Source organism: Eschrichtius robustus, chromosome 2 (genome assembly GCF_028021215.1).
Source record: "Eschrichtius robustus isolate mEscRob2 chromosome 2, mEscRob2.pri, whole genome shotgun sequence".
Classification (NCBI taxonomy): domain Eukaryota; kingdom Metazoa; phylum Chordata; class Mammalia; order Artiodactyla; family Eschrichtiidae; genus Eschrichtius; species Eschrichtius robustus.
This window is the reverse complement of record NC_090825.1, coordinates 78275567-78298139: the sequence shown is the minus strand read 5'-3', so window position 1 is coordinate 78298139 and position 22573 is coordinate 78275567. Positions and strand designations below refer to the sequence as shown.

Genomic DNA, 22573 nt, shown 5'->3' with positions numbered 1-22573 from the left:
TCCTAGGTATTTTATTTTTTGGTTGCAATGGTAAATGGGAGTGTTTCCTTAATTTCTCTTTCAGATACTTCATCATTAGTGTATAGGAATGCAAGAGATTTCTGTGCATTAATTTTGTATCCTGCAACTGTACCAGATTCATTGATTAGCTCTAGTAGCTTTCTGGTAGCATCTTTAGGATTCTCTACGTATAGTATCATGTCATCTGCAAACAGGGACAGCTTTACTTCTTCTTTTCTGATTTGGATTCCTTTTATTTCTTTGTCTTCTCTGACTGCTGTGGCTAAAACTTGCAAAACTATGTTGAATAATAATGTTGAGAGTGGGCAACCTTGTCTCGTTCCTGATCTTAGTGGAAATGGTTTCAGTTTTTCACCACTGAGAACAATGTTGGCTGTGGGTCTGTCATATACGGCCTTTATTATGTTGTGGTAAGTTCCCTCTATGCCTACTTCTAGAGGGTTTTTATCATAAATGTGTGTTCAATATTGTCAAAAGCTTTTTCTGCATCTATTGAGATGATCATATGGTTTCTCCTTCAGTTTGTTAATATGGTTTATCACATTGATCGATTTGCGTATACTGAAGAATCCTTGCATTCCTGGGATAAACCCCACCTGATCATGGTGTATGATCCTTTTAATGTGCTGTGGGATTCTGTTTGCTAGTATTTTGTTGAGGATTTTTGCATCTATGTTCGTCAGTGATATTGGCCTGTAGTTTTCTTTCTTTGTGACATCTTTGTCTGGTTTTGGTATCAGGGTGATGGTGGCCTCGTAGAATGAGTTGGGGAGTGTTCCTCCCTCTGCTCTATTTTGGAAGAGTTTGAGAAGGATAGGTGTTAACTTTTCTCTAAATGTTTGATAGAATTCACCTGTGAAGCCATCTGCTCCGGGCCTTTCGTTTGTTGGAAGATTTTAAATCACAGTTTCAATTTCAGTGCTTGTGATTGGTCTGTTAATATTTTCTATTTCTTCCTGGTTCAGTCTCGGAAGGTTGTGCTTGTGTTTGGTCTGTTAATATTTTCTATTTCTTCCTGGTTCAGTCTCGGAAGGTTGTGCTTTTCTAAGAATTTGTCCATTTCTTCCAGGTTGTCCATTTTATTGGCATAGAGTTGCTTGTAGTAAACTCTCATGATCCTTTGTATTTCTGCAGTGTCAGCGGTTACTTCTCCTTTTCCATTTCTAATTCTGTTGATTTCAGTCTTCTCCCTTTTTTTCTTGATGAGCCTGGCTAATGGTTTATCAATTTTGTTTATCTTCTCAGAGAACCAGCTTTTAGTTTTATTGATCTTTGCAATTGTTTCCTTCATTTCTTTTTCATGTATTTCTGATCTGATCTTTATGATTTCTTTCCTTCTGCTAACTTTGGGTTTTCTTTGTTCTTCTTTCTCTAATTGCTTTAGGTGTAAGGTTAGGTTGTTTATTTGAGATGTTTCTTGTTTCTTGAGGTAGGATTGTATTGCTATAGTCTTCCCTCTTAGAACTGCTTTTGCTGTATCCCATAGGTTTTGGGTTGTCATGTTTTCATTGTCATTTGTTTCTAGGTATTTTTTGATTTCCTCTTTGATTTCTTCAGTGATCTCTTGGTTATTAAGTAGTATATTGTTTAGCCTCCATGTGTTTATATTTTTTACAGAGTTTTTCCTGTAATTGATATCTAGTCTCACAGCATTGTGGTCGGAAAAGATACTTGATACGATTTCAATTTTCTTAAATTTACCAAGACTTGATTTGTGACCCAAGATATGAACTATCCTGGAGAATGTTCCATGAGCACTTGAGAAGAAAGTGTATTCTGTTGTTTTTGGATGGAATGCCCTTAAATATCAATTAAGTCCATCTTGTTTAATGTATCATTTAAAGCTTGTGTTTCCTTATTTATTTTCATTTTGGATGATCTGTCCATTGGTGAAACTGGGATATTAAAGCCCCCTACTATGATTGTGTTACTGTCGATTTCCCCTTTTATGGCTGTTAGCATTTGCCTTATGTATTGAGGTGCTCCTATGCTGGGTGCATAAGTATTTACAATTGTTATATCTTCTTCTTGGATTGATCCCTTGATCACTATGTAGTGTCCTTCTTTGTCTCTTGTAATAGTCTTTATTTTAAAGTCTGTTTTGTCTGATATGAGAATGGCTACTCCAGCTTTCTTTTGATTTCCATTTGCATGGAATATCTTTTTCCATCCCCTCACTTTCAGTCTGTATGTGTCCCTAGGTCTGAAGTGGGTCTCTTGTAGACAGCATATATACGGGTCTTGTTTTTGTATCCATTCAGCCAGTCTATGTCTTTTGGTGGGAGCATTTAATCCATTTACATTTAAGGTAATTATTGATATGTATGTTCCTATTACCATTTTCTTAATTGTTTTGGGTGTGTTTTTGTAGGTCTTTTCCTTCTGTTGTGTTTCCGGCCTAGAGAAGTTCCTTTAGCATTTGTTGTAAAGCTGGTTTGGTGGTGCTGAATTTTCTTAACTTTTGCTTGTCTGTAAAGGTTTTAATTTCTCCGTCGAATCTGAATGAGATCCTTGCTGGGTAATCTTGGTTGTAGGTTTTTCCCTTTCATCACTTTAAATATGTCCTGCCACTCCCTTCTGGCTTGCAGAGTTTCTGCTGAAAGATCAGCTATTAACCTTATGGGCATTCCCTTGTATGTAATTTGTTGCTTTTCCCTTGCTGCTTTTAATATTTTTTCTTTGTATTTAGTTTTTGATAGATTGAGTAGTATGTTTCTTGGCGTGTTTCTCCTTGGATTTATCCTGTATGGGACTCTCTGCCCTTCCTGGACTTGATTGACTATTTCCTTTCCGATGTTAGGGAAGTTTTCAACTATAATCTCTTCAAATATTTTCTCAGACTCTTTCTTTTTCTGTTCTTCTTCTAGGACCCCTATAAGTCGAACGTTAGTGCATTTAATGTTGTCCCAGAGGTCTCTGAGACTGTCCTCAATTCTTTTCATTCTTTTTTCTTTATTCTGCTCTGCGGTAGTTATTTCCCCTATTTTATCTTCCAGGTCACTTATCTGTTATTCTGCCTCAATTATTCTGCTCTTGATTCCTTCTAGAGAATTTTAAATTTTATTTATTGTGTTGTTCATCATCGTTTGTTTTCTCTTTCGTTCTTCTAGGTCCTTGTTAAACATTTCTTGTTTTTTCTCCATTCTATTTCCAAGATTTTGGCTCATCTTTAACTATCATTACTCTGAATTCTTTTTCAGGTAGACTGCCTATTTCCTCTTCATTTGTTTGGTCTGGTGGGTTTTTACCTTGCTCCTTCATCTGCTGCATATTTCTCTGTGTTCTCATTTTGTTTAACTTACTGTGTTTGGGGTCTCCTTTTTGCAGGCTGCAGGTTTGTAGTTCCTGTTGTTTTTAGTGTCTGCCACCAGTTGGTGAGGTTGTTTCAGTGGCTTGTGTAAGCTTCCTGGTGGTGGGGACTGGTGCCTGTGTTCTGGTGGGTGGGGCTGGATCTTGTCTTTCTGGTGGGCAGGACCATGTCCGGTGGTGTGTTTTGGGGTGTCTGTGAACTTAGTATGATTTTAGGCAGCCTTTCTGTTAATGGGTGGGGTTGTGTTCCTATCTTGTTAGTTGTTTCGCATGGGGTGTCCAGCACTGGAGTCCGCTGACAGTTGGGTGGAGCTGGGTCTTAGCGTTGAGACAGAGATCTCTGGGAGAACTCTCGCCTATTGATATTACATGGGGCTGGGAGGTCTCTGGTGGTCCAATGTCCTGAACTCCCTTGTCCCACCTCAGAGGCTCAGGCCTGACACCACGCCAGAGCACCAAGATCCTGTCAGCCACACCGCATGTGAGGACACAGCAAGAAGACAGCTGTCTGTCTACAATCCAGGAAGAGAGCTCTCACTAAGAACCAAATTGGCCAGCGCCTTGATTTTGGATTTTCACCGTGCAGAACTCCAAACACTGGAACTCCACCCTCCAGAGGCCCTCCTCTGGATGTGCTGTCTCTCCCTTTCTGGGCATGTCCTCTAAATGCTCATTCTTGTTCCCAATTGATCCCCTTCTCTCCTGCATCATTAACTTTCCCTCTCTACTGTAACATTCCATTAGCAAAAACTATGTATTGTTTAAAATACAAATAAGATGCCCTTCCTTTCCTTAACCCTGTGCCTCCTCCAATTATCACCCTGTTTCTTGTTCCTCCTTTGAAGTAAACTGCTTAAAAGAGTTGTCTGCATTTGCCACCTCCATTTGCTCTGTTTCCATTTTCTCTTGAGCCATCTTCCAACCATCACTCCACTGAAAGTGGTTTTATCAAGGTCACTGGTGAATCTCATGGTGTCAAACCAATGTCAATTCTCAGGCTCACCTTTATCAACCTACTAGTAGCATTTGATATGACTGATCACCCACTCCTCCTTGAAAGTCTTTCTGCACTTGGCCTTGGCACACCACTCTTGATTCCTCCCCTATTCACTAGGCATCCCTTTCTGTCTCTTCTGTAGGATCCTCCTTATTTTCTCAAGGACTAAATTTTGGTGCCCCTGGCATTTAATCTTCAGACTTCTTTTCTTCTCTAAATTTACTTCCTAGATGATCTTCTCAACCCCAGGGGTTTTAAATGACCTGCAAATTTATATATCTAACCAGACTTCCCCTCAATTCCAGACTCATATCCAACTTCACGCCTATTATCTCCACTTATGCACCTCAGACTTACTCAAAAATTGAACTTTTTTTTCTTCTTGCCCCAAATCTACTCTTCCAATAATCTTCTCATTTCAGCAAATAACAACTCCATTTTTCCAACTGTTCAGGCAAAAATCTTAAAGTCGTCCTTGACTCCTCTCTTAATTCCACATCTAATCCATTAGCAAATTCTACTGGATTAACGTTTACCATATATTCCAAAACCAACCATTGCTCATCACTTTTAGTACTATCACCCTTGTCCATGCCACCGATATCTTGCCACTGGTCTATTACAACAACCTCCTAACTAGTCATCTTGATTCCATATGATGTTGAAGGCTGATTAAAAAAAAAAAAAATCATACTATGGTCCTTCCCTCATCAAATGGCTTTTCATCCCACTTTGCAAAAAATCAAGGTCCTTACTATGTCTAATAAGATGATCTACAATGATCTGGCCCCTTATAATCCTTCTCACTTCATCTACTACTTTCCCCTGTGTTTATTCCACTCCAGACACGTTGGCTCCTTGCTGGTGCTTGAACCTGCCAACCAATCTTCATCTCAAGCTGTGTGGGTCCCCAAGACAAGTCCCAGGTATGATGACGTGTTAGGAAGACTCACAGGACTCAGTAGTCATATTCACCACTATGATTTATTACTGTGAAAGGACATGAAGCTAAATCAGCTGAGGGAAAAAGTTCATGGGGTGAACAAGTACAAGCTTCCAGGAGTCCTCTGCAGTGGAGTCAGACAGGATGCACTTAATTCTCCCAGGAACGAGTTGTGACAACATGTATGAAATGTTGTCTATCAGGGAAGTTCATCAGAGACTCAGTACCCGGGATTTTTATTGGGGGCTAGTCATGGAAGTGTCCTCTGCCTAGCAAGTACCAAAACTCCAGACTCCCAGAAGGAAAACAGATGTTTAGCATAAACCACATTGTCTGTACAAACAGTGTGGGCACAGTGAGTCATTCTTATCAGGGAATGGTGGAAACTCTCCCCAAATCCAAGTTGCCAGATACCAGCCAAGAGCCAGCCTTACAGTTATGCCTTTCTAAGGATAGCAGTCTCAGGCCTACTACGTTAACTCATTTCTGCACACAAGCCCTATGCACTGGTTATTTCCTCTGCCTGGAACATTTTTCCCCCAGAAGTCCACATGCCTTGTTCCCTCACATCCTCCAGATGGTATTCAAATATCACCTTATCAGTGGTCTTCCCCAGCCATCTTACATAAAACAGCATTTCCTTTGTCATTCTCATTTCCCTTACCATGCTTTATTTTCATATTAGCACTAATCACCAAACAAAATATCTATTTATTTATTCATTTGTATTGTGTCTGTACCTATCTCTGACCCCTGAAATAGAAGCTTCATGGTACAAGTGACATAGGCCGCCTTATTTCCTGATGTATCCCCAGCACCTAGGACAATGTTAGGTACATGGTTGGTACTTGTACGATTTGCTAAATGACTGAATTCTCACAAGGCAACTCGCATCAGAATTAGGCTTGCAGATCATGAAGATCAAATAGAACATGTCTGTCAAACACATTTCCCTAGTGACACTTACTACTTCTTACACACAATAATGGTAAATTATCCAGTGTCCTATTTTTCTCTGTTATGTGGGATATTTGCCAGATTCCCAATTCTGAAATAAGTAGTTCCCATGCTGACAGGGATAAGGTATGCTGTGGAGACAACATGCTCAGAAGACACTGAATTCTGGGTTTGGAAGGTGGGGGTCAGAGGAAGAAAGAGCTCTGTAGCAAGAGCTCCTGAAATAACTGTTCTGTATAAGAAAAGAATTGCAAGTTGTAAAATTTTCTTTATTGGCAGGTCCTGTATGGGCTTTAAAAATCACAACACATAGCAGTAGCTCTAATTGGATTACATTTAATATAGCTAATTGAACTCTTGATTTCCTTATTTATTAATAGTACTGCCATTCTCCCTGCCAGTCAGGCTTGAACCTGGAACACATTTCTGCCTCCTTCTTTACCCGCTTTTCCCTGTCGCTAAGTCCTTCAAGTACTTCCCTACACTTAGGGTTTTTTCACACCCATCATTTCCCTTCTACTCTCACTACCACTCCTAATTTTAAACTTTTACCATTTCATGCTTGTACTTCAGCAGCAATTTCCTGATTTTAGGTCTCTCTCCACTGAAATCTACTTTATAAACTGAAACAAATTAATTTTCCTAAATAGTCACTTGATCAAGCCATTCCTCTACTGAAAAATCTTTTAAAGCTTCCCACTGATTACAGAAAAAGTCCAGATTCCTGATGGCATTCAGGACCTTCTACAACCGAGCCCCAACTTACCTTTCTCATCTTTCCCCTACTCTACATGTGGCTTCCACTGCAAACATTTGCTACCTAAACAAAATTTCCCTGCCCATTAGTATTCCTGACTTTTTCTTTGCAGACCTCATCATCCCACTCTTGCCCTATTGTTCCCATTCCTCTTTACCTATATTCTTCCTATTATTTAATTCATCTCAATTTCCATTTTCCTCCAAAAAACTTCTCTCCATAATCCCAGGCAAAAATACTCTGTACCATTCAATTAGCACGTACTATCTCTTACTGCTTCACAAGTACTTACCACCTAAACGTTGAGTTTCTTGATGACATGAACTCATATGTTCTGTATATCTTCCTCTCTGTCCAGGACAAGAATTCAATTTATTGATCTTAATCTGATAGCCAGACTAAGGAGGTCAACAAGCTGTAACATTCAGCCCTCCCTCCATACACAAATGTGAGTGGCACTGATATCCCTATCCTGTTCTCTTACGATGATCCTAATCAGGTTTCTATGTTTCTGTTTTTGCTTCACCCCCAAACCTGGAGTCTGTGTTTCTAATTCTACAACAAAATCTTCAATTCTTAAAAATCTCCTTTTGCTTACTTGTTTTGGCAATTCTGACTTTGGAACACACCTCAATCCTGAATAACACAGCCAAGGGCTTAGAACCTTCCCTGGACGTATTCTACCTGCAAATCTGGACAGTGATCCAACTTCAAAAAATACATTATTATAAGATCTGGTTAACTACCCAGAATACTAGTTAGAGAACTTAAAACAAGAGACAGAGAAAGAAAGAAAAACCCATATAAAGTTAAGACCAAGATTTAAATAGAAGCAAACATCTTAAAGTTTAACAGGATACCTGAAAATTTCACCTATTTAATCTTTAAAATAATCTAAATCAAGCAGCTTGCTCACATATGAAATTAATTTGTAACCTACTCCAGGTACTTTTTGTGCATAGCAATACCTTAAAATAGGAAAGAGGATCAAACATTTCTTCAATCTGTTCTGAAGACTGAACAGATAATGATGATATTGGATGAGATGAATTCAAGGAATCTTTCTTCAGGGTTTTAAATCGAGCAGCTAAGAAATCTTCATACTAGCAAAAAATGAAACAGATTAAGAAACCATGAACAGTATTAAAGACAGAGGCAAGTATAGTAATTATTTATATGAAGTAGACTAATTACTGTTTAAGGTCATTATAAAAAATTAACTAGCTTCACCAAACTTCAGAAATAAGCTTTTGAAAATGTAGGAAGAATGTGACATTTATGCATATTCCTTACATTTGAAAGTAGAATTATAACCTCCTGGCCCCATGAAAAACAGGGTTTCCTAAACAACAGTATAAGCTGAGAATTTATTACTAAAGCAACCAAATGCTAAATCCAGATATTCAAAATGAATATTTAAAAATGGCTAGTGTATATCTGTAAAATAAAATCTGAAATAAAAAAAATAGGAACTGTTCCTTAAGCTGATTTCTCATACATAATCCAGCTTTTCTGTTAAGATAATATACATTTCCCTTAACTAAGGTTCATTCGAAGTAAAATATAACTCTTAAACAGCAAGAAGTCTGAGAGCTCAGTAGATGAGCTCCTCTAGAACGTATATTAGAAGTTTTTAAACATTCTGGGCACCACCAAGTGGTGAAACTGTATATCTCTTTGCTTAATTAAGTAGCATACACAGATATAGAATACCTTGCTTATTAATATTCTAGCTTAAAATGAGTTCATTTTACCACCTGAAATTTTTGAACAGGCCCTACATAAAAATTTCAAATTGAAAGCTCTAACAGTACTCTTTTTTTAAAAAAATTTTTATTGGAGTATAGTTGATTTACAATGCTGTATTAGTTTCAGGTATATAGTAAAGTGAATCAGTTACACACATACATATAGCCACTCTTTTTTTTTTAAATTCTTTTCCCACATAGGCCATTACAGAGAGTATTCCTTTTTTGAAACAATCTTGGATCATATATTCGGGAAGTTTAATAGAAAGTCACAGAACTTTAGAGTTGAAAGGGATCGTCATACTTTTCCACCTACTGCTTGAATTATTTGGCAATATCTGTCATATATGACCTAGTGTGTCCAAATATCTCTAATGATAAGAAACATCTCCAGAGAGTTTAAGAACATAGTAACAATATTATCATGCTCCCTGTAACAGAATGGTGTTCCATGTCTTTGAAAAGGGCACAATATATGGTTTGTACCTAAAAAAGAGCAAATTATTTGTCTGTATCAACTTATGTATCACTGTCGTAAGAATGATCACAGTGATAACAGAGTGACAGCATTGCTACAAAATGTCTTAATTTTTTTCTCTTTATACATAGGATAAAAAGTTTTGTTTTGCAAAAAAAGGCTTTTCAACTCTATCTAAATTCCTTCAAGCAGAAGGGCCACATCTATTAAAATAAAATGTAGCAAAGCAATTTAAAATGTTCATCTTAATGACAAAGTGTAAAATAATTTCACAAAATTTCAGCTTTCTGAAATACATCAGTAAATAAAAGCACAATTTTCACTGTCAAATCTCAAGAGGTATAGAGATCAATAACAAGGGTCAATTTTATCGTATCTTTCTAGAAACATTTTCATTACTCCAAATGAATGGAAAATACATGTTGAATATGATTTGGCTATTTTTCCCCCTGGCATTCATAGTAGGCCTAACAAATAGTGTACTTACACTGGAGAGTTCTCCGAATATTTTTTCCAAAGAGAAATACTCCATGAAAGTAGCAAAACCTTCATTTAGCCATACATCGTTCCACCACTGCATTGTTACCAGATTACCAAACCACTGTGGGAAAAAACAAACTACTAACCAACTTTACACTCTCAAGAATTTTCTAATAATTGAATTGTCAGATTAATCACCTATAACCAGATTACAATTACTGAAAAATATACTTATTATAGTTAAAACAAACTATATTCAAATTGAAGACTTGCAAATAAATTATATTTGTAATATAAATTTACTTTAAAAGTAAAATTGCATAAATTGTATAAATTCACTTTAAAAGTAACATAAAAAATGTAACATTTTACCTTAAATGAAACAGGCAAGAAAGACAATTAGCATATTTATCAATTTAACACACGTTATATACTAGGTAAACAAAAACGAGTCACCTCATTAAAAGTAAGATTTCCTAGATAATGAAATTCTACTTTCTAATGTCAAGTTAGTAATATTATTTTCCATTGTATTTACAATCATCATGACAACTAAAAAATAAATTTCTATGTGAGGGATGTTCCTATAGTCAGAGAGCCTGGACTGCAGGTTTCTCCTCAGTCACCCAAGTTGAGGGCAGTATTTACATGATTCAAAACAGAATTCAAATAACATTCCGTAAGAAATTTGGCATGCATACAAATAAATGAAATCAGAAAGATCTTTAAATGGCTTCTTCCATGAGGTGGTAAGAAGAAGGATAAAAACGATACGAGACTCCCTTAAAAAAAATGCATCTCAAAATCCCTGAAATAAAGAGTGGTAAATAACGAGTGAAATAAAGGGTGTGCAATTTAGTCAGTGTGGCCAAGGGCTTGTCTCGAACCATCAGCAAAATGACAGGGTTACTAGGTACTGAAACAAAACAGCTTTGAGAATTACAAAAGCATATTTTTCAAAGATATTATCTTAAAACCTGTTTCAGAGGAAGATGACTTGCAAGTCCTAAAGAAGAAGTAAATGAGAAACACTCCCCCAGGGGTGATGGCCGGACCCAGAAATAACAGACCTAGAGCAGATCCCCCGAAAAACAACTTGTCTACATGCCTAAAACTGTAACAGTAAATAAGCATACGCTTCATATGCCAGCATGTCATGAAGCCCTCACGAGGGCTGTAGGGCGGGCTACAGACTGTGTCTGAGGTAGGGTGTCAACTGCCAGAGCATGTCCCACTCTTCCTCCACATCCTCCCACCATCACAACACCCCCATACCATACCCTACCCTCATAAACACCTCATCGAGGGCACAAGAGAGACAAGGTGTTGGGGAAGAAAGAGGGAGGTTCATGTACTCATATAATTTTCTTTCTTTTTCTCTACGTCATACAGAGTACCTTCCCTCTCCCAAATTAACTAAGAACCCAGTTTTAGCAGGAGACAAAACAATAAATCTAGCCCTGACAGCTACAGTCCAAGAGTCGTTAAGAAGAAGAGCACAACTCAGGGAAAAGGCTTCTTCCCCACCAAGTTATGAAAAGTAAGAGAGATAATGGATGTGAAAATGCTTTATAAACTGTAAAACCCTATACAAAACATTAAATAGCATTTTTATCCAAAAATTAAGTTTGTTTAAAAAGCATCATATTATTATGAAAGAAGGCAATACTATAATAAAAAGCTGAATTATTATTAGCATCTAAATGTATTCTAAAACTCTAGGATACGAAACAGACCACAGGTGTGAGATATAACAGCCTTGGTTGCTGATACCTGATGGGCCAGCTCATGAGCGATGACTTTAGTAACCAGTTTTTTATCCACCACTGAAGAAGTATTATTATCATACAGAAGTGTCTCTTCTCGGAAGGTGAGCAAACCCCAATTTTCCATTGCTCCTGCTTCAAAGTCAGGAATAGCCACCAAATCTGGACATAACAAGAAAGAAGTGATCAACTTTACCCCATCTAAGGCACTCCCTAATTAAATCGAAATATTTTACCCATTAGTCTATCACTGAATCAGAAAGCAGTGAATTCATTTATACTCCTAAGGAAAGGAACCTTCCTAGCCCTGTATGCTCCTCACCTGCCTGTCAGCTGAGGAAGACCTGATCAACCCCCTGTAGAGTCACTGTTGCTCTGTCCCTGAGCAAGAGAAGATACCTAATTCCTTCACAGTGAAGAAGTTCCCAGAGCAAGGAGGACAAAATGCAGGGCCAACGTTCTTCTAGCTAAAACCAGCTCCATGTTGAACAGCACTGAAATGCTCTTGCTTTCCTGAGCTCTCATTACTCCTATTATTATTTGAATTAGGAATTTCTTAGGAAATTAGAATTAGTCAAACTCCAGACTAAGCGCTAAGCAAATCCCCACTTACACAGCACCTCTGAAATAGTCCCATAAACTTCTAAGTGTTTTAAGCTCCACTTTCAGATACATCCATGGAATGTAAATAATCTTTAACAAATAGAAACAATTTTGAAGGCAAACAATTAACAGTGTTTCTTGGTTTTCCTTTAAAATAACTTTGGCAAAAGTTCTTCCTAAAAAAAATTTGCAACATAAATCTAGGTTATAATGATAATGAAAATCAGAGGCACTGTTTGATTCTTACCCAATTTCTTTAGTGGGTATTGAATTTCAAAGTAGTTTTGATAAAACTCAAGAAGCTTCACAGTTGTTTCCAAGGCATGGTGAACTTGACCAATCTTTTCTGGGACAGCATATATAGAAACCTAAAAGGTAACAGGTATGATGTAAAGACAGGTACAATTAAAATGGCATGATATTCAGGTGAACACTGTCAAGATTAGCATACCTGAGAACTACATAGAGGTATACGAGATTTTTCAGGACAGCAACTCTCGCTTATAGTTCTTTTAACCCCTATAGGATTTAGCAAGTCATTTCCATACATACAACAACGTTAAAAAAAAAAAAAAGCAATCAGTAAGTTTTAAGTTAACATGATATCCAAAATAAACTATTTTATATCATATAGCAATTTATAAGCATCTGCCTGTTTAATTTTATGATACTCTTCTCTTCCTCTCCATTACCTACAGTGGCCCTTCCTTGTCTATGAGCTATCAAACTGTGAATTATTTGAAGGCCAAAACTAAGTTTTCATCTTTTTAGCACCTATCACGGTGCCTGGCATTGAACAGGCATTCAATACAGAGAAGTCACAGCTTACAAGGGAGTTAGTTCTAACATAAACATCTAAGACAGAAATGTTGAAATTACCCTGGGAAAACCTATTAGAGACCAACACATTCTCTTTCAGTAAGTATGGCACAGACAGTTTTTCTTCCAGCCTTGGAACTGCTTCCTTTTTTTTTTTTGCAGTTGTTGGCTTGTTTTTAAGGACCATGTTGTATCAAAAATAACCATACCCAGCAGAGTGAAACACTCAGTGAGTGGCACACGGTAACTAAAACCAAGTAAGCGGATACTGGGATTCATGCCCACACTGCCCACTCACTTCAGGGCACATGCTCCAGGGAAGACGCAGTTGCCCACATTACTTAAATTGTTATTCTTTCTCTCTTTTTCTGATTAAGTGCATAGGTTAAACACATATGATGTAACTAACTATACGTGTCTTATCAGTAAGTATCAAAGGCAAAATTTAAGCAATTACATTAAAAGCAACAGGTTTTGAAAAGCAATATTTATTGTTTTTCAATTGACTGAAAGAAAAAATCCCTCTGTACTCAACTTGGGAAAGTAGGATATGGACAAGACACAGCAGAAGATAAAAACCTCAAAATAAAGATCCCAACAGGTGGGAAATGGAGACCTACTGAATAATTCATCATTTGAGAAGATACATTGGTGAATTCTAACCCCAAATTATTTTTGGTCTTTCATTAAAGCCCTGAAAAACAGTCAACAATTTCTCAGAGGTCATAATTTCAATTTTAATTGTCTTTATGTGGGGCCTTAGTCTATAGAACATATGCGTTAATCACAAAAACATGGAGGTAACATGGCATTAAAAATTAAATATAAAGAAAAAATTTTAAGTAAACAAACAACAAAATTAAAGGTGCAAGCTCTGTAGTTAGACTGCCAGGTTCAAATCTCTGCTAGCTGTGTGAACTTAGTTAACCTCAATCTCCTTATCTATAAAATGGTGATAAAAGTAGCTCCTATCCTCACAGGGTTGCTGTCAGGATTAAATGAACTAATATGTATAGAACTTAGAATAGTGCCTGACACAAAATAAGTGTTCAATAAATAGTAGTTATTATCATTATTACAAATAGAATCCCATCAGAAATGGGGTAAAATATGTATGAGCAGAGCATTTGTGGTAACAGTGACAGGAAGAATGAAGTGTTAAGAGTTCAGTTAGCCCACTTAAAATACGTTACTTTCTAAAGTAACTATGGAAGAAATTTCATATCACGTCATGTGGCCAAGTGTACTTCACCAGCCCAGCACTCGAACATCTGCAGCCCTTGGTACAGGACTGTGACCACAGCTTATTGAATTCAGTCACCACCTGCCAAAGGACCATGCACACTCCCTGCATCATTCCCCCTGTGAAAGTGTTAGCACACAAGCACACACAACAAAGTCTGACATATTCTTCTTAAATCTAACTACCATTGTATATGACTGTACCAAGATCACTTGGAATTTGAGACCAGTCTTTATTATTTCTGCCTGTTCTTTCCACACATACATATTTTATGTTCCAGTCAATGTAACCATCTAGAAGATGCTGTCCTAATAGAAACACCACCCATATACTCCAGGTTCCTCCTCAAACATCCTTCTCCCAAACACACCATTCGGCCACTCCCATCACTATGTGCGAACGCATCTTTCATTACATGGAAAGTAAAGGGAGAAAAAAGAAGTTCACATGGAACTGAAATCTGACCAAAGGATCCACTGAGTCCCATTTCTGGAATACAATGACTAGGAAAAAAGGTAGTTTGGTATTTTCTCTTGCCTTCTACTTCTCTTCCTTTAAAAAATGTGCTGTAATGTGCTGATAATGATTCATGCTCATCATCATATTAATTATCATGTTTTAAGAGCAACAGAAGCAGTAAGAAATAAACAAAGAAAGCAATCTAGTTCAACAAAGAAGTTCTGACCAGCACCCTGCACTTGGTAAGAGCGCTCTAAACGCTGTTAAGTGCAAGTCAACTGGTGCTCAGGCCTTAAGGCTTACAACTTAAAACTTTTCCTACAGTATCTCTTGCTAAGACCTGAGAGATTTATAAAAGACACAAAAAAGTCTCCTAGTCAGCTCTCAGAGAAAAGAGTTAAGACTGAGGAATAGCAGATTTGTTAGGTTTAACTTACTCTGCTCCTTAATTTAATAAGAAGCAAAAACTAGATAAAAGCAAAACCAGAACCAAACCTCATCCCTCGAAAAGAACAACAATACGGCCTGCAAGATTTATGAAGATAGAAAATATTGGAATCTTCCAATACTACGTTTCCTGAAAAACACCAGCTTTCCTAAACAGACAGCTGAACATACAAAAAGCATAAATTCCTTAAAAACAAAAAAACAAAAAAACAATAAAACCTCACCAGAATGAAGTCTATACAGAATAACTGATTACATGGGACTTGAGACTTTAGGAGAGTGATATAAATTACGTATAATGTCCCTAGCTGGTGGAAGGATACTTGAGGAAATGTTGTTTGTGGAAATTTGGAGCTAAGTCATGTTCCTGACTAAATAAGAATACATTAAAATTATAACTTCACATGGATAATAGTGTTGAAGGTTCTGTTTGGATGTTAAACAGACATGATGTCCACATCTGACTAACCACCAATGGATTCTGATTCTACAAATTAGACCTGTCTATGGTAAAAACAAAATCAGGCAATGGCAACAACAAAATAAAAACCTCAAGACAAACTGATAAAGTGTATTTCAAAACTAGCCTAGAATTTTCTAGGTAATTCTGGCATTCCTGAAGGCAGCGAGAGGTTTAAGGAACACTGAAGAATGGACAGAAATGATAAAACAAATGTTCTCTCTTTCTTTAGGTCTTTGACAACATAGTAATCTTTATCACTGAACAGGCCACGTTTAATAATCCACAGTCAACTTTGACATTTTCAGTTGTTTACTATGACTGACATTAATAAGTAAAGCCCTACTGCCTTATTCCTGAATCTTGTGAAATAGGCCTAATATCAAATATTACAAAATAGAACATATCTTAGAGATTACAACATTTTAGTGGAACAAAAATCCTTTATTAGACTCTAAGTCTGAATTTCTGATCACCATACCTACAGAAATTATGTCATTTGGTGTAAGAAGCAGTATATTGTGGTAGACAGTAAATTCTGACTATCATTTACTGGCTATGTAATCTAGGTCAATTACTTAACCTCTCTGGTACACTGTTCCTTCATCAGCAATATGAGGCCAATGCCTTCCCCTCATTTGGTTTATAAAATAAAAAGATGTTTATAAATGAGAGCTCAAGACAACTGCCTGCACAGAGTATAACTCCACACATGCTAAAGTCTTCCTCATTTCCTAATAATAAGAGAAAGTTAATAAAACAGTTGTTTATTTGTAATTTTTTCAAAACACATTTACTACTGGGTAGCATTAAAAATGATAAAGGTTATTTATAGTTATAGACATACAAGGGAGTTTACATACATACAAGAGAGTTTCTCTGTGTGTGTATTACTATCTGCCAGCTATCGAAGATTTTACAGGAATTTAAAAAAATTAATCCTTGAGAGAGCAGGCTAATATAGACAATACAGTATTAGAGTTGTGGAAGGTGAGGTTTAGAGAATTACAGAGCAGTCTGCCCAAGGGCACATAGGTAGAAAGCTGTATAGGAGAGATCTGAACTGAGGTAGATGCCAGACTCCACGTTTAACCATGTTGCTTCCTAATACATGTAAATAAAAAGCAAAAAAAGTCACCTGAAACTCCTCTCTCTCTTTCAATCTCTCTCTCTTCCAGTTGATCCTTGAACAATGACGGGGTTAGGGGCAACAACCCTCGGAGCAGTTGAAAATCTGAGTATAACTTATAGTCAGTCTTCTGCATCTAAGGATTCAAACTATGGATCGTGTAGTACTGCAGTATTTACTATTGAAAAAAATCTGCAATAAGTGGACTTGTGCAGTTCAAACCCATGTTCTTCAAGGGTCAACTGTTGTGGACAAAATATATATATATATATATATATATGTTTTATATATATATGTTATACATATATGTTATATATATGTTTTATATATATGTTGTATATATATGAGATATATATATATATATATATATATATATGTTATATATGAGGTATATATCTGAGCAGTGAATAATTCAGCCTGACTAGATGAAAGAATTCCATTGGAGCAACTGAAAATATAACCGAATTTATGAGGGCCTTGAATATCACAGAATGATGAGTTTGAATGTAATCCTACAGGCAGTAAGAAGCCAGCATAGCTGTTGAAAGAAAGAATGAGAGAGGGATGGAGGGAGGGACAGAGGGAGAAAGAAAGAAAGAGAGAGGGAGGGAGGGGGAAAGAAAGAGAGAGAGGGAAAAGAAAAAGCCAAGACTACATACATTTTGAGATACAATAAAAAGTGCTGGGGATTTTATATCAAAGAGTGTGATAAGAACTACAACAGAGATGTAACTAAAGTGGTATGAAATATCAGAGAGGGAATGATTAATCCCAGCTGGGGAAAGAATGAAAAGCTTCAAGGAGAGGGTGGTACTCAGCTGGCTCTTGAAGAAGCAACCTGACTTAGGATTGAAACTTTTAGGTTTTATCAAGGCTGCAACATCCGCATCAAGGGCTAAATTTGGGGTGCAAAACTTGAAGAGAGATTAATTGAATTTTTTTCAGGATTAAACCAGTCTTAATATCCTTTCGAAAGGATTCCGAAAAACTCTTTGGTTTAGACTTGCTAAAAACTCTTTTAAACCCAAAGGTGAGTAAATGATATTGAGCACTTATTCAATGTAGTCCACATTACCCTTGAACATGAACAGGTCTCCACCCTTTGAGCATAAAGTCATATGGCAGCATTATTGCTGATGAAGAGCCAGATAATCCTCACCTCACCCCTTCTCTCTAAGAGTTAATGGAGCAGACATGATAATCTTTTCTAACAGAAGGAGTATGCCCCTCTTAATTAGCAAATAATAAGATCCAAATACACTGTGATTAAAATAAAGTTCTTTGGTCTGGAAAGGAAGCCCAAATCCAAGTGAATGTGTTCAAAGGGTAGAAAACATACCCTGGTGGGGATCAAAAATATGACCAAAAAAATTAAAGAATTCCATCATATTTCTATCATGAAAAATAATCATTTTTGGCTTTAAAAGACCCTTTTCTCCTATGTTGTTAGTATGTGAAGATATTAGCTTTTTAAGGTCTTTACAGTGAAATTAAGGCATAAAATCCAATCAAACAATCATTTACAGACAGATTCAAATGACGAAGAAAAGCAGAGGAGCCTAATTAGAACAAAGGGTCAATTTTGACAAATTACAGACATACCAGACATTTAAACAATCTTCTCTCTTTAAGATGAAGAAAATTCAGTCAGGACTTGCTTTTTCAAAAGGTGCATTCAAATGACTTTTACAACTTGGAGTTTTTCTTCTAACTAAATTTTTATGCTATCTTCTAAGTCTGCACAATGTTCTAGATTTGCTGCTGTCCAATAAAATTTTCTGCATTGATGGAAATATTCAATACCTTTGATATCCAATAAGGTAGCCACTAGCCACAAGAATGCTAGAAATGTGGCTACTGAGACTAAAGAAGTGAATTTTAAATTTAATGAATTTTTGCAGCTTTAATGATATAATTAACATATAATATTATGTAAGTTTAAGGTATACAACATGTTCATTAGATACACTTATATATTGTGAAATGATTACCACAGTAGCACGAGTTAACACTTCCATCACTTCACTTAACTACCATTTCTTTTGCATGGTGAGAACATTTAAGCAACTGTCTTTGCAACTTTCAAATATATAATACAGTGTTAACTATAATCACCATGCTGTACATTAGCTCCCCAGAACTTATTTATAACTGGAAGTTTGGACCCTTTGCCCAACATCTCCCCATCTCCCCCACCCCTCAGGCCCTGGCAACCACGAGTCCACTGTTTCCATGAGTTCAGTTTTAGATTCCACACATAAGTGAGGTCATATATCTTTGTCTTTGTCTGTCTGACTTATTTCACTTAGCATAATGCCCTCAAGGTCCATATATGTTGTCCCAAATGGCAAGATTTCCTTCTTTCTTTCTCATGGCTGAATAACACTCCATTGTGTGTGTGTGTGTGTGTGTGTGTGTATGTATGTATGTATGTGTATATATATATATATATATATATATATATACACACACATATACATACACACACATCTTCTTTATCCATTCATCTGCAGACACTTAGGTTGTTATTATTATGAATAATAATATTATTATTGTTAGTAATGCTGCAACAAACATGGAAGTGCAGATCTCTTTAAGATCCTGATTTGATATATATCCTGTGGATATATACCCAGAAGTGGGATTGCTGGATCATATGATGGTACTATTTTTAAGTTTCTGAGGAACCCTCATATTGTTTTAAACAGTGGCTACACCAATTTACATTCCCACTAATAGCGCACAAAGGTTCCCTTTTCTCCACATTCTCACCAACACTTGTTACTTGTTATCTGCCTTTTTGATGGCAGTCATTCTAACAGGTGTGAGGTGGTATCTCACTGAGGTTTTGATTCGCATTTTCCTTCTCATTAGTGATACTGAGCACCTTTTGATGTATCTGTTGGTCATCTGCATGTCTTCTTTGGAAAAATGTCTATTCAGTTCCTCTGCCCTTTTTTAACCAGATTGTTTGGTTTTTTGCCACTGAGTTGTATGAGTTCCTTACATATTTTGAATATTAATCTCTTATCAGATATTCGATACGTTCTTCTATTCCACAGGTTACCTTTTAATTTTGTTGACTGTTTCTTTTGCAGTGCAGAAATTTTTAGTTTGAGTTTCTCCTACTTGTTGATTTTGGCTTTTGTTGCATGTGCTTTGGTGTCATATACAAAAAATTGTTGCCAAGACCCATGTCAAAGAGCTTTTTCTCTATGTTTTCTTCTAGGAGTTTTATACTTTCAGATCTTACATTTAAGTCTTTAATCCATTTCCAGTTAATTTTTGTGAGTGGTGAAAGATAAGGGTCCAATTTCATTCTTCTGCATGTGATGACCCAGTTTTCCCAGCACCATTTATTGAAGAGACTACCCTTTCCCCACTGAGTATTCTTGGCTCCCTTGTCATATATTAGTTGACCATTTTTGCAGGAGTTTATTTTTGGGGTCTTGATTCTTTTCCATTGGTCTGTGTCTATTTTTATGCCAGTACCACACTCTTTGATTACTATGCATATGATTTTGATTACTTTATCTCTGTAGTGTAGTTTGAAATCAAGGAAGTGTGATACCTCCAACTTTGTTCTTTTTTCTCAAGATTGCTCTAGCTATTCGAGGTCTCTGTGGTTCCATACAAATTTTAGGATTATTTTTTTCTATTTCTGTGAAAAATGCCATTGGAATTCTGTTGCATTGAATCTATAGATTTTTTTTTTTTAATGCTTGGTAGAATTCACCAGAGAAACTGATCTGATCCTGGGCTTTTCTTTGTTGGGATGTTTTTGATTATTAATTCCGTCTCTCTTTATATTACTGATCTGTTCAGATTTTTTTACGTCTTCATGATTTAGTCTTGGTAGATTGTATGTTCCTAGGAGTTTATACATTTCCTCTAGGTTATCCAATTTCTTGGCCTATAGTTATTCACAGTAGGCTCTTATGATCCTTTGTATTTCTGTGGTATCAGCTGTAATGTCTCCTTTCATTTCTGATTTTGAGTCTTCTTTTTTTACTAGTTAGTCTAGCTAAAGGTTTGTCAATTTCATTTACCTTTCTAAAAATCCAGCTTTTCATTTTGTTGATCTTTTCTACTCTCTTTCTGGTATCTATTTCATTTATCTGCTCTGATCTTTGCTTATTTCCCTCCTTCTGCTAACTTTGGGCTCAGTTTGTTATTCTTTTTCTAGTTCCTTGAGGTGTAAAGTTAGGTTGTTTATTTGAGAGCTTTCTTTTTTCTTAATGTAGACATTTATCACTCTAAAGTTCCCTCCTAGAACTGCTTTTGATACATCCCATAGAATGCATATACCACTACATTATACTATTAGAACATTCTGAATTTTACTATATAAATACCTTTTCCAGTGTGTTGTACATTTTCATGTTTTCATGTTACTAACTAGTGTCCTTTCAATTCAGCTGGAAGCACTCCTTTCAGCATTTCTTGTAAGGCAGGTCTAGGGGTAAGGGGCTCTCTCAGCTTTTTTTCTTGTATGGAAAAGTCTTTCTCACTCTTTCATTTCTGAAGGATAACTTTGCTGGGTAGAGTATTTTTGGCTGGCAGTTTTTTCCTTTCAGCACTCTGAATATATCATTTGATTCTCTCTTGTGTTCTAAGGCTTCTTCTCAGAAATCCACTGATAGATTTATGGTAGTTCCCTTATAAGTTATAAGCTTCTTTTCTTTTGCTGCTTTTAAGATTCTCTTTGACTTCTGACCATTTTATTATAACGTGTCTTGGAGAAGACCTCTTTAAGCTGAGTGTGTTTGGTAACCTATGAGCTTCATGAACTTGGATATCCAAATTTCTCCCCAGATTTGCTAAGTTCTCAGCAATTACTTTTTTAAGTAAGCTTTCTGCCCCCTGCTCCCTATGTTCTCCTTCTGAAACTCCAATAATTCACAAATTGTTTCTTCTGGTGGTGTCCCACAAATCATGTAGGCTTTCTTCACTTCTTTTTCATCTTTTTTTCCTTTGTTCTTCCCTGACCAGATAATATAAAATTTCCTGTCTTCTAACTCGCAAATTCTTTTTCTTGCTTGATCCACTCTGCTGCTGATGGCCTGTACTGCATTTTTCATTTCATTCACTGTATTTTTCAGACCCAGAATTTCTGTTTGGTTCTTTTTTTTTTTTTTTATGATTTCTATGTCTCCGTTAAACATCTCATTTTGTTCATGTACTGTTTCTTGATTTAATTAAATTGTCTTTCTGTGTTTTCATATTATACAGCACAGTTCTAGAGGCTTCCTTATACATATATTGTCTCTCTGAAATTCTCTTATAAAAGTAAAATTTAAAGGAACTTAAAAATTATTGATTTTTTAGGTATTCAAATAATAACAGTAAATAACAACTAAGTAAAAAGTAACACTGCTGGTATAAAACGTCAGAGTTGTGAACCAAAAGCTTGTTTTCCTTCATAAAGCAGTTACCAGATATCATGAAAGGATTCCTCTCAACCTCCTGTGAATACAGGTTTTCAAGACAATTACCACAACAACATACATACCAGGGTTCCATTTATGTCCTGACTCAGATTCTTCAACTCCCCAACAATGAAAGCAACCAGGTAAGTGCTCATCTTCACACTCTCAGAGAATTCATCCTGAACAAGTCCATCTTCCATAATGACTGATGACTTCTACAAGCAATGGGGAAAATGACAGTTCTGTAACTATGAGAATAAATGACAGTGACATATAAACTGGGAAACTGAAGATTCAAATAGGAAATAAGTAGTGAAGATGCTGGCATATTTTAATCTCTCAGCACAAGTTTCCAAACAACACAGCCCTCAGTCTCAGTCTGTTCTACCATCCTTCATCATGAGGACATACTGAGTACAGTAAAAATCCTTAAGAAGTTCCTAGTCTCAAACAATGGCTTTAAATAAATGTAAGTTAGAAACAGTCAGTAGCAGTGGCTCTGTTTCTCCCCTTTAAAACACCATCAAA

General features: G+C 36.4%; 1 protein-coding gene across 1 annotated transcript in view; it reads right to left on the bottom strand.

Moving 5' to 3' along the window:
- Nucleotides 1-22573, bottom strand: part of LNPEP (leucyl and cystinyl aminopeptidase) — a 101107-nt gene that overhangs the window by 29354 nt on the left and 49180 nt on the right. The window contains exons 4-8 of the mRNA XM_068535674.1: nt 22129-22260; nt 12307-12427; nt 11464-11618; nt 9698-9811; nt 7953-8087 (exon numbers count right to left, since the gene is read on the bottom strand). Of these exons, the coding sequence (XP_068391775.1) occupies nt 7953-8087; nt 9698-9811; nt 11464-11618; nt 12307-12427; nt 22129-22260 (657 nt within the window). The remainder of the gene's footprint in view (nt 1-7952; nt 8088-9697; nt 9812-11463; nt 11619-12306; nt 12428-22128; nt 22261-22573) is intronic.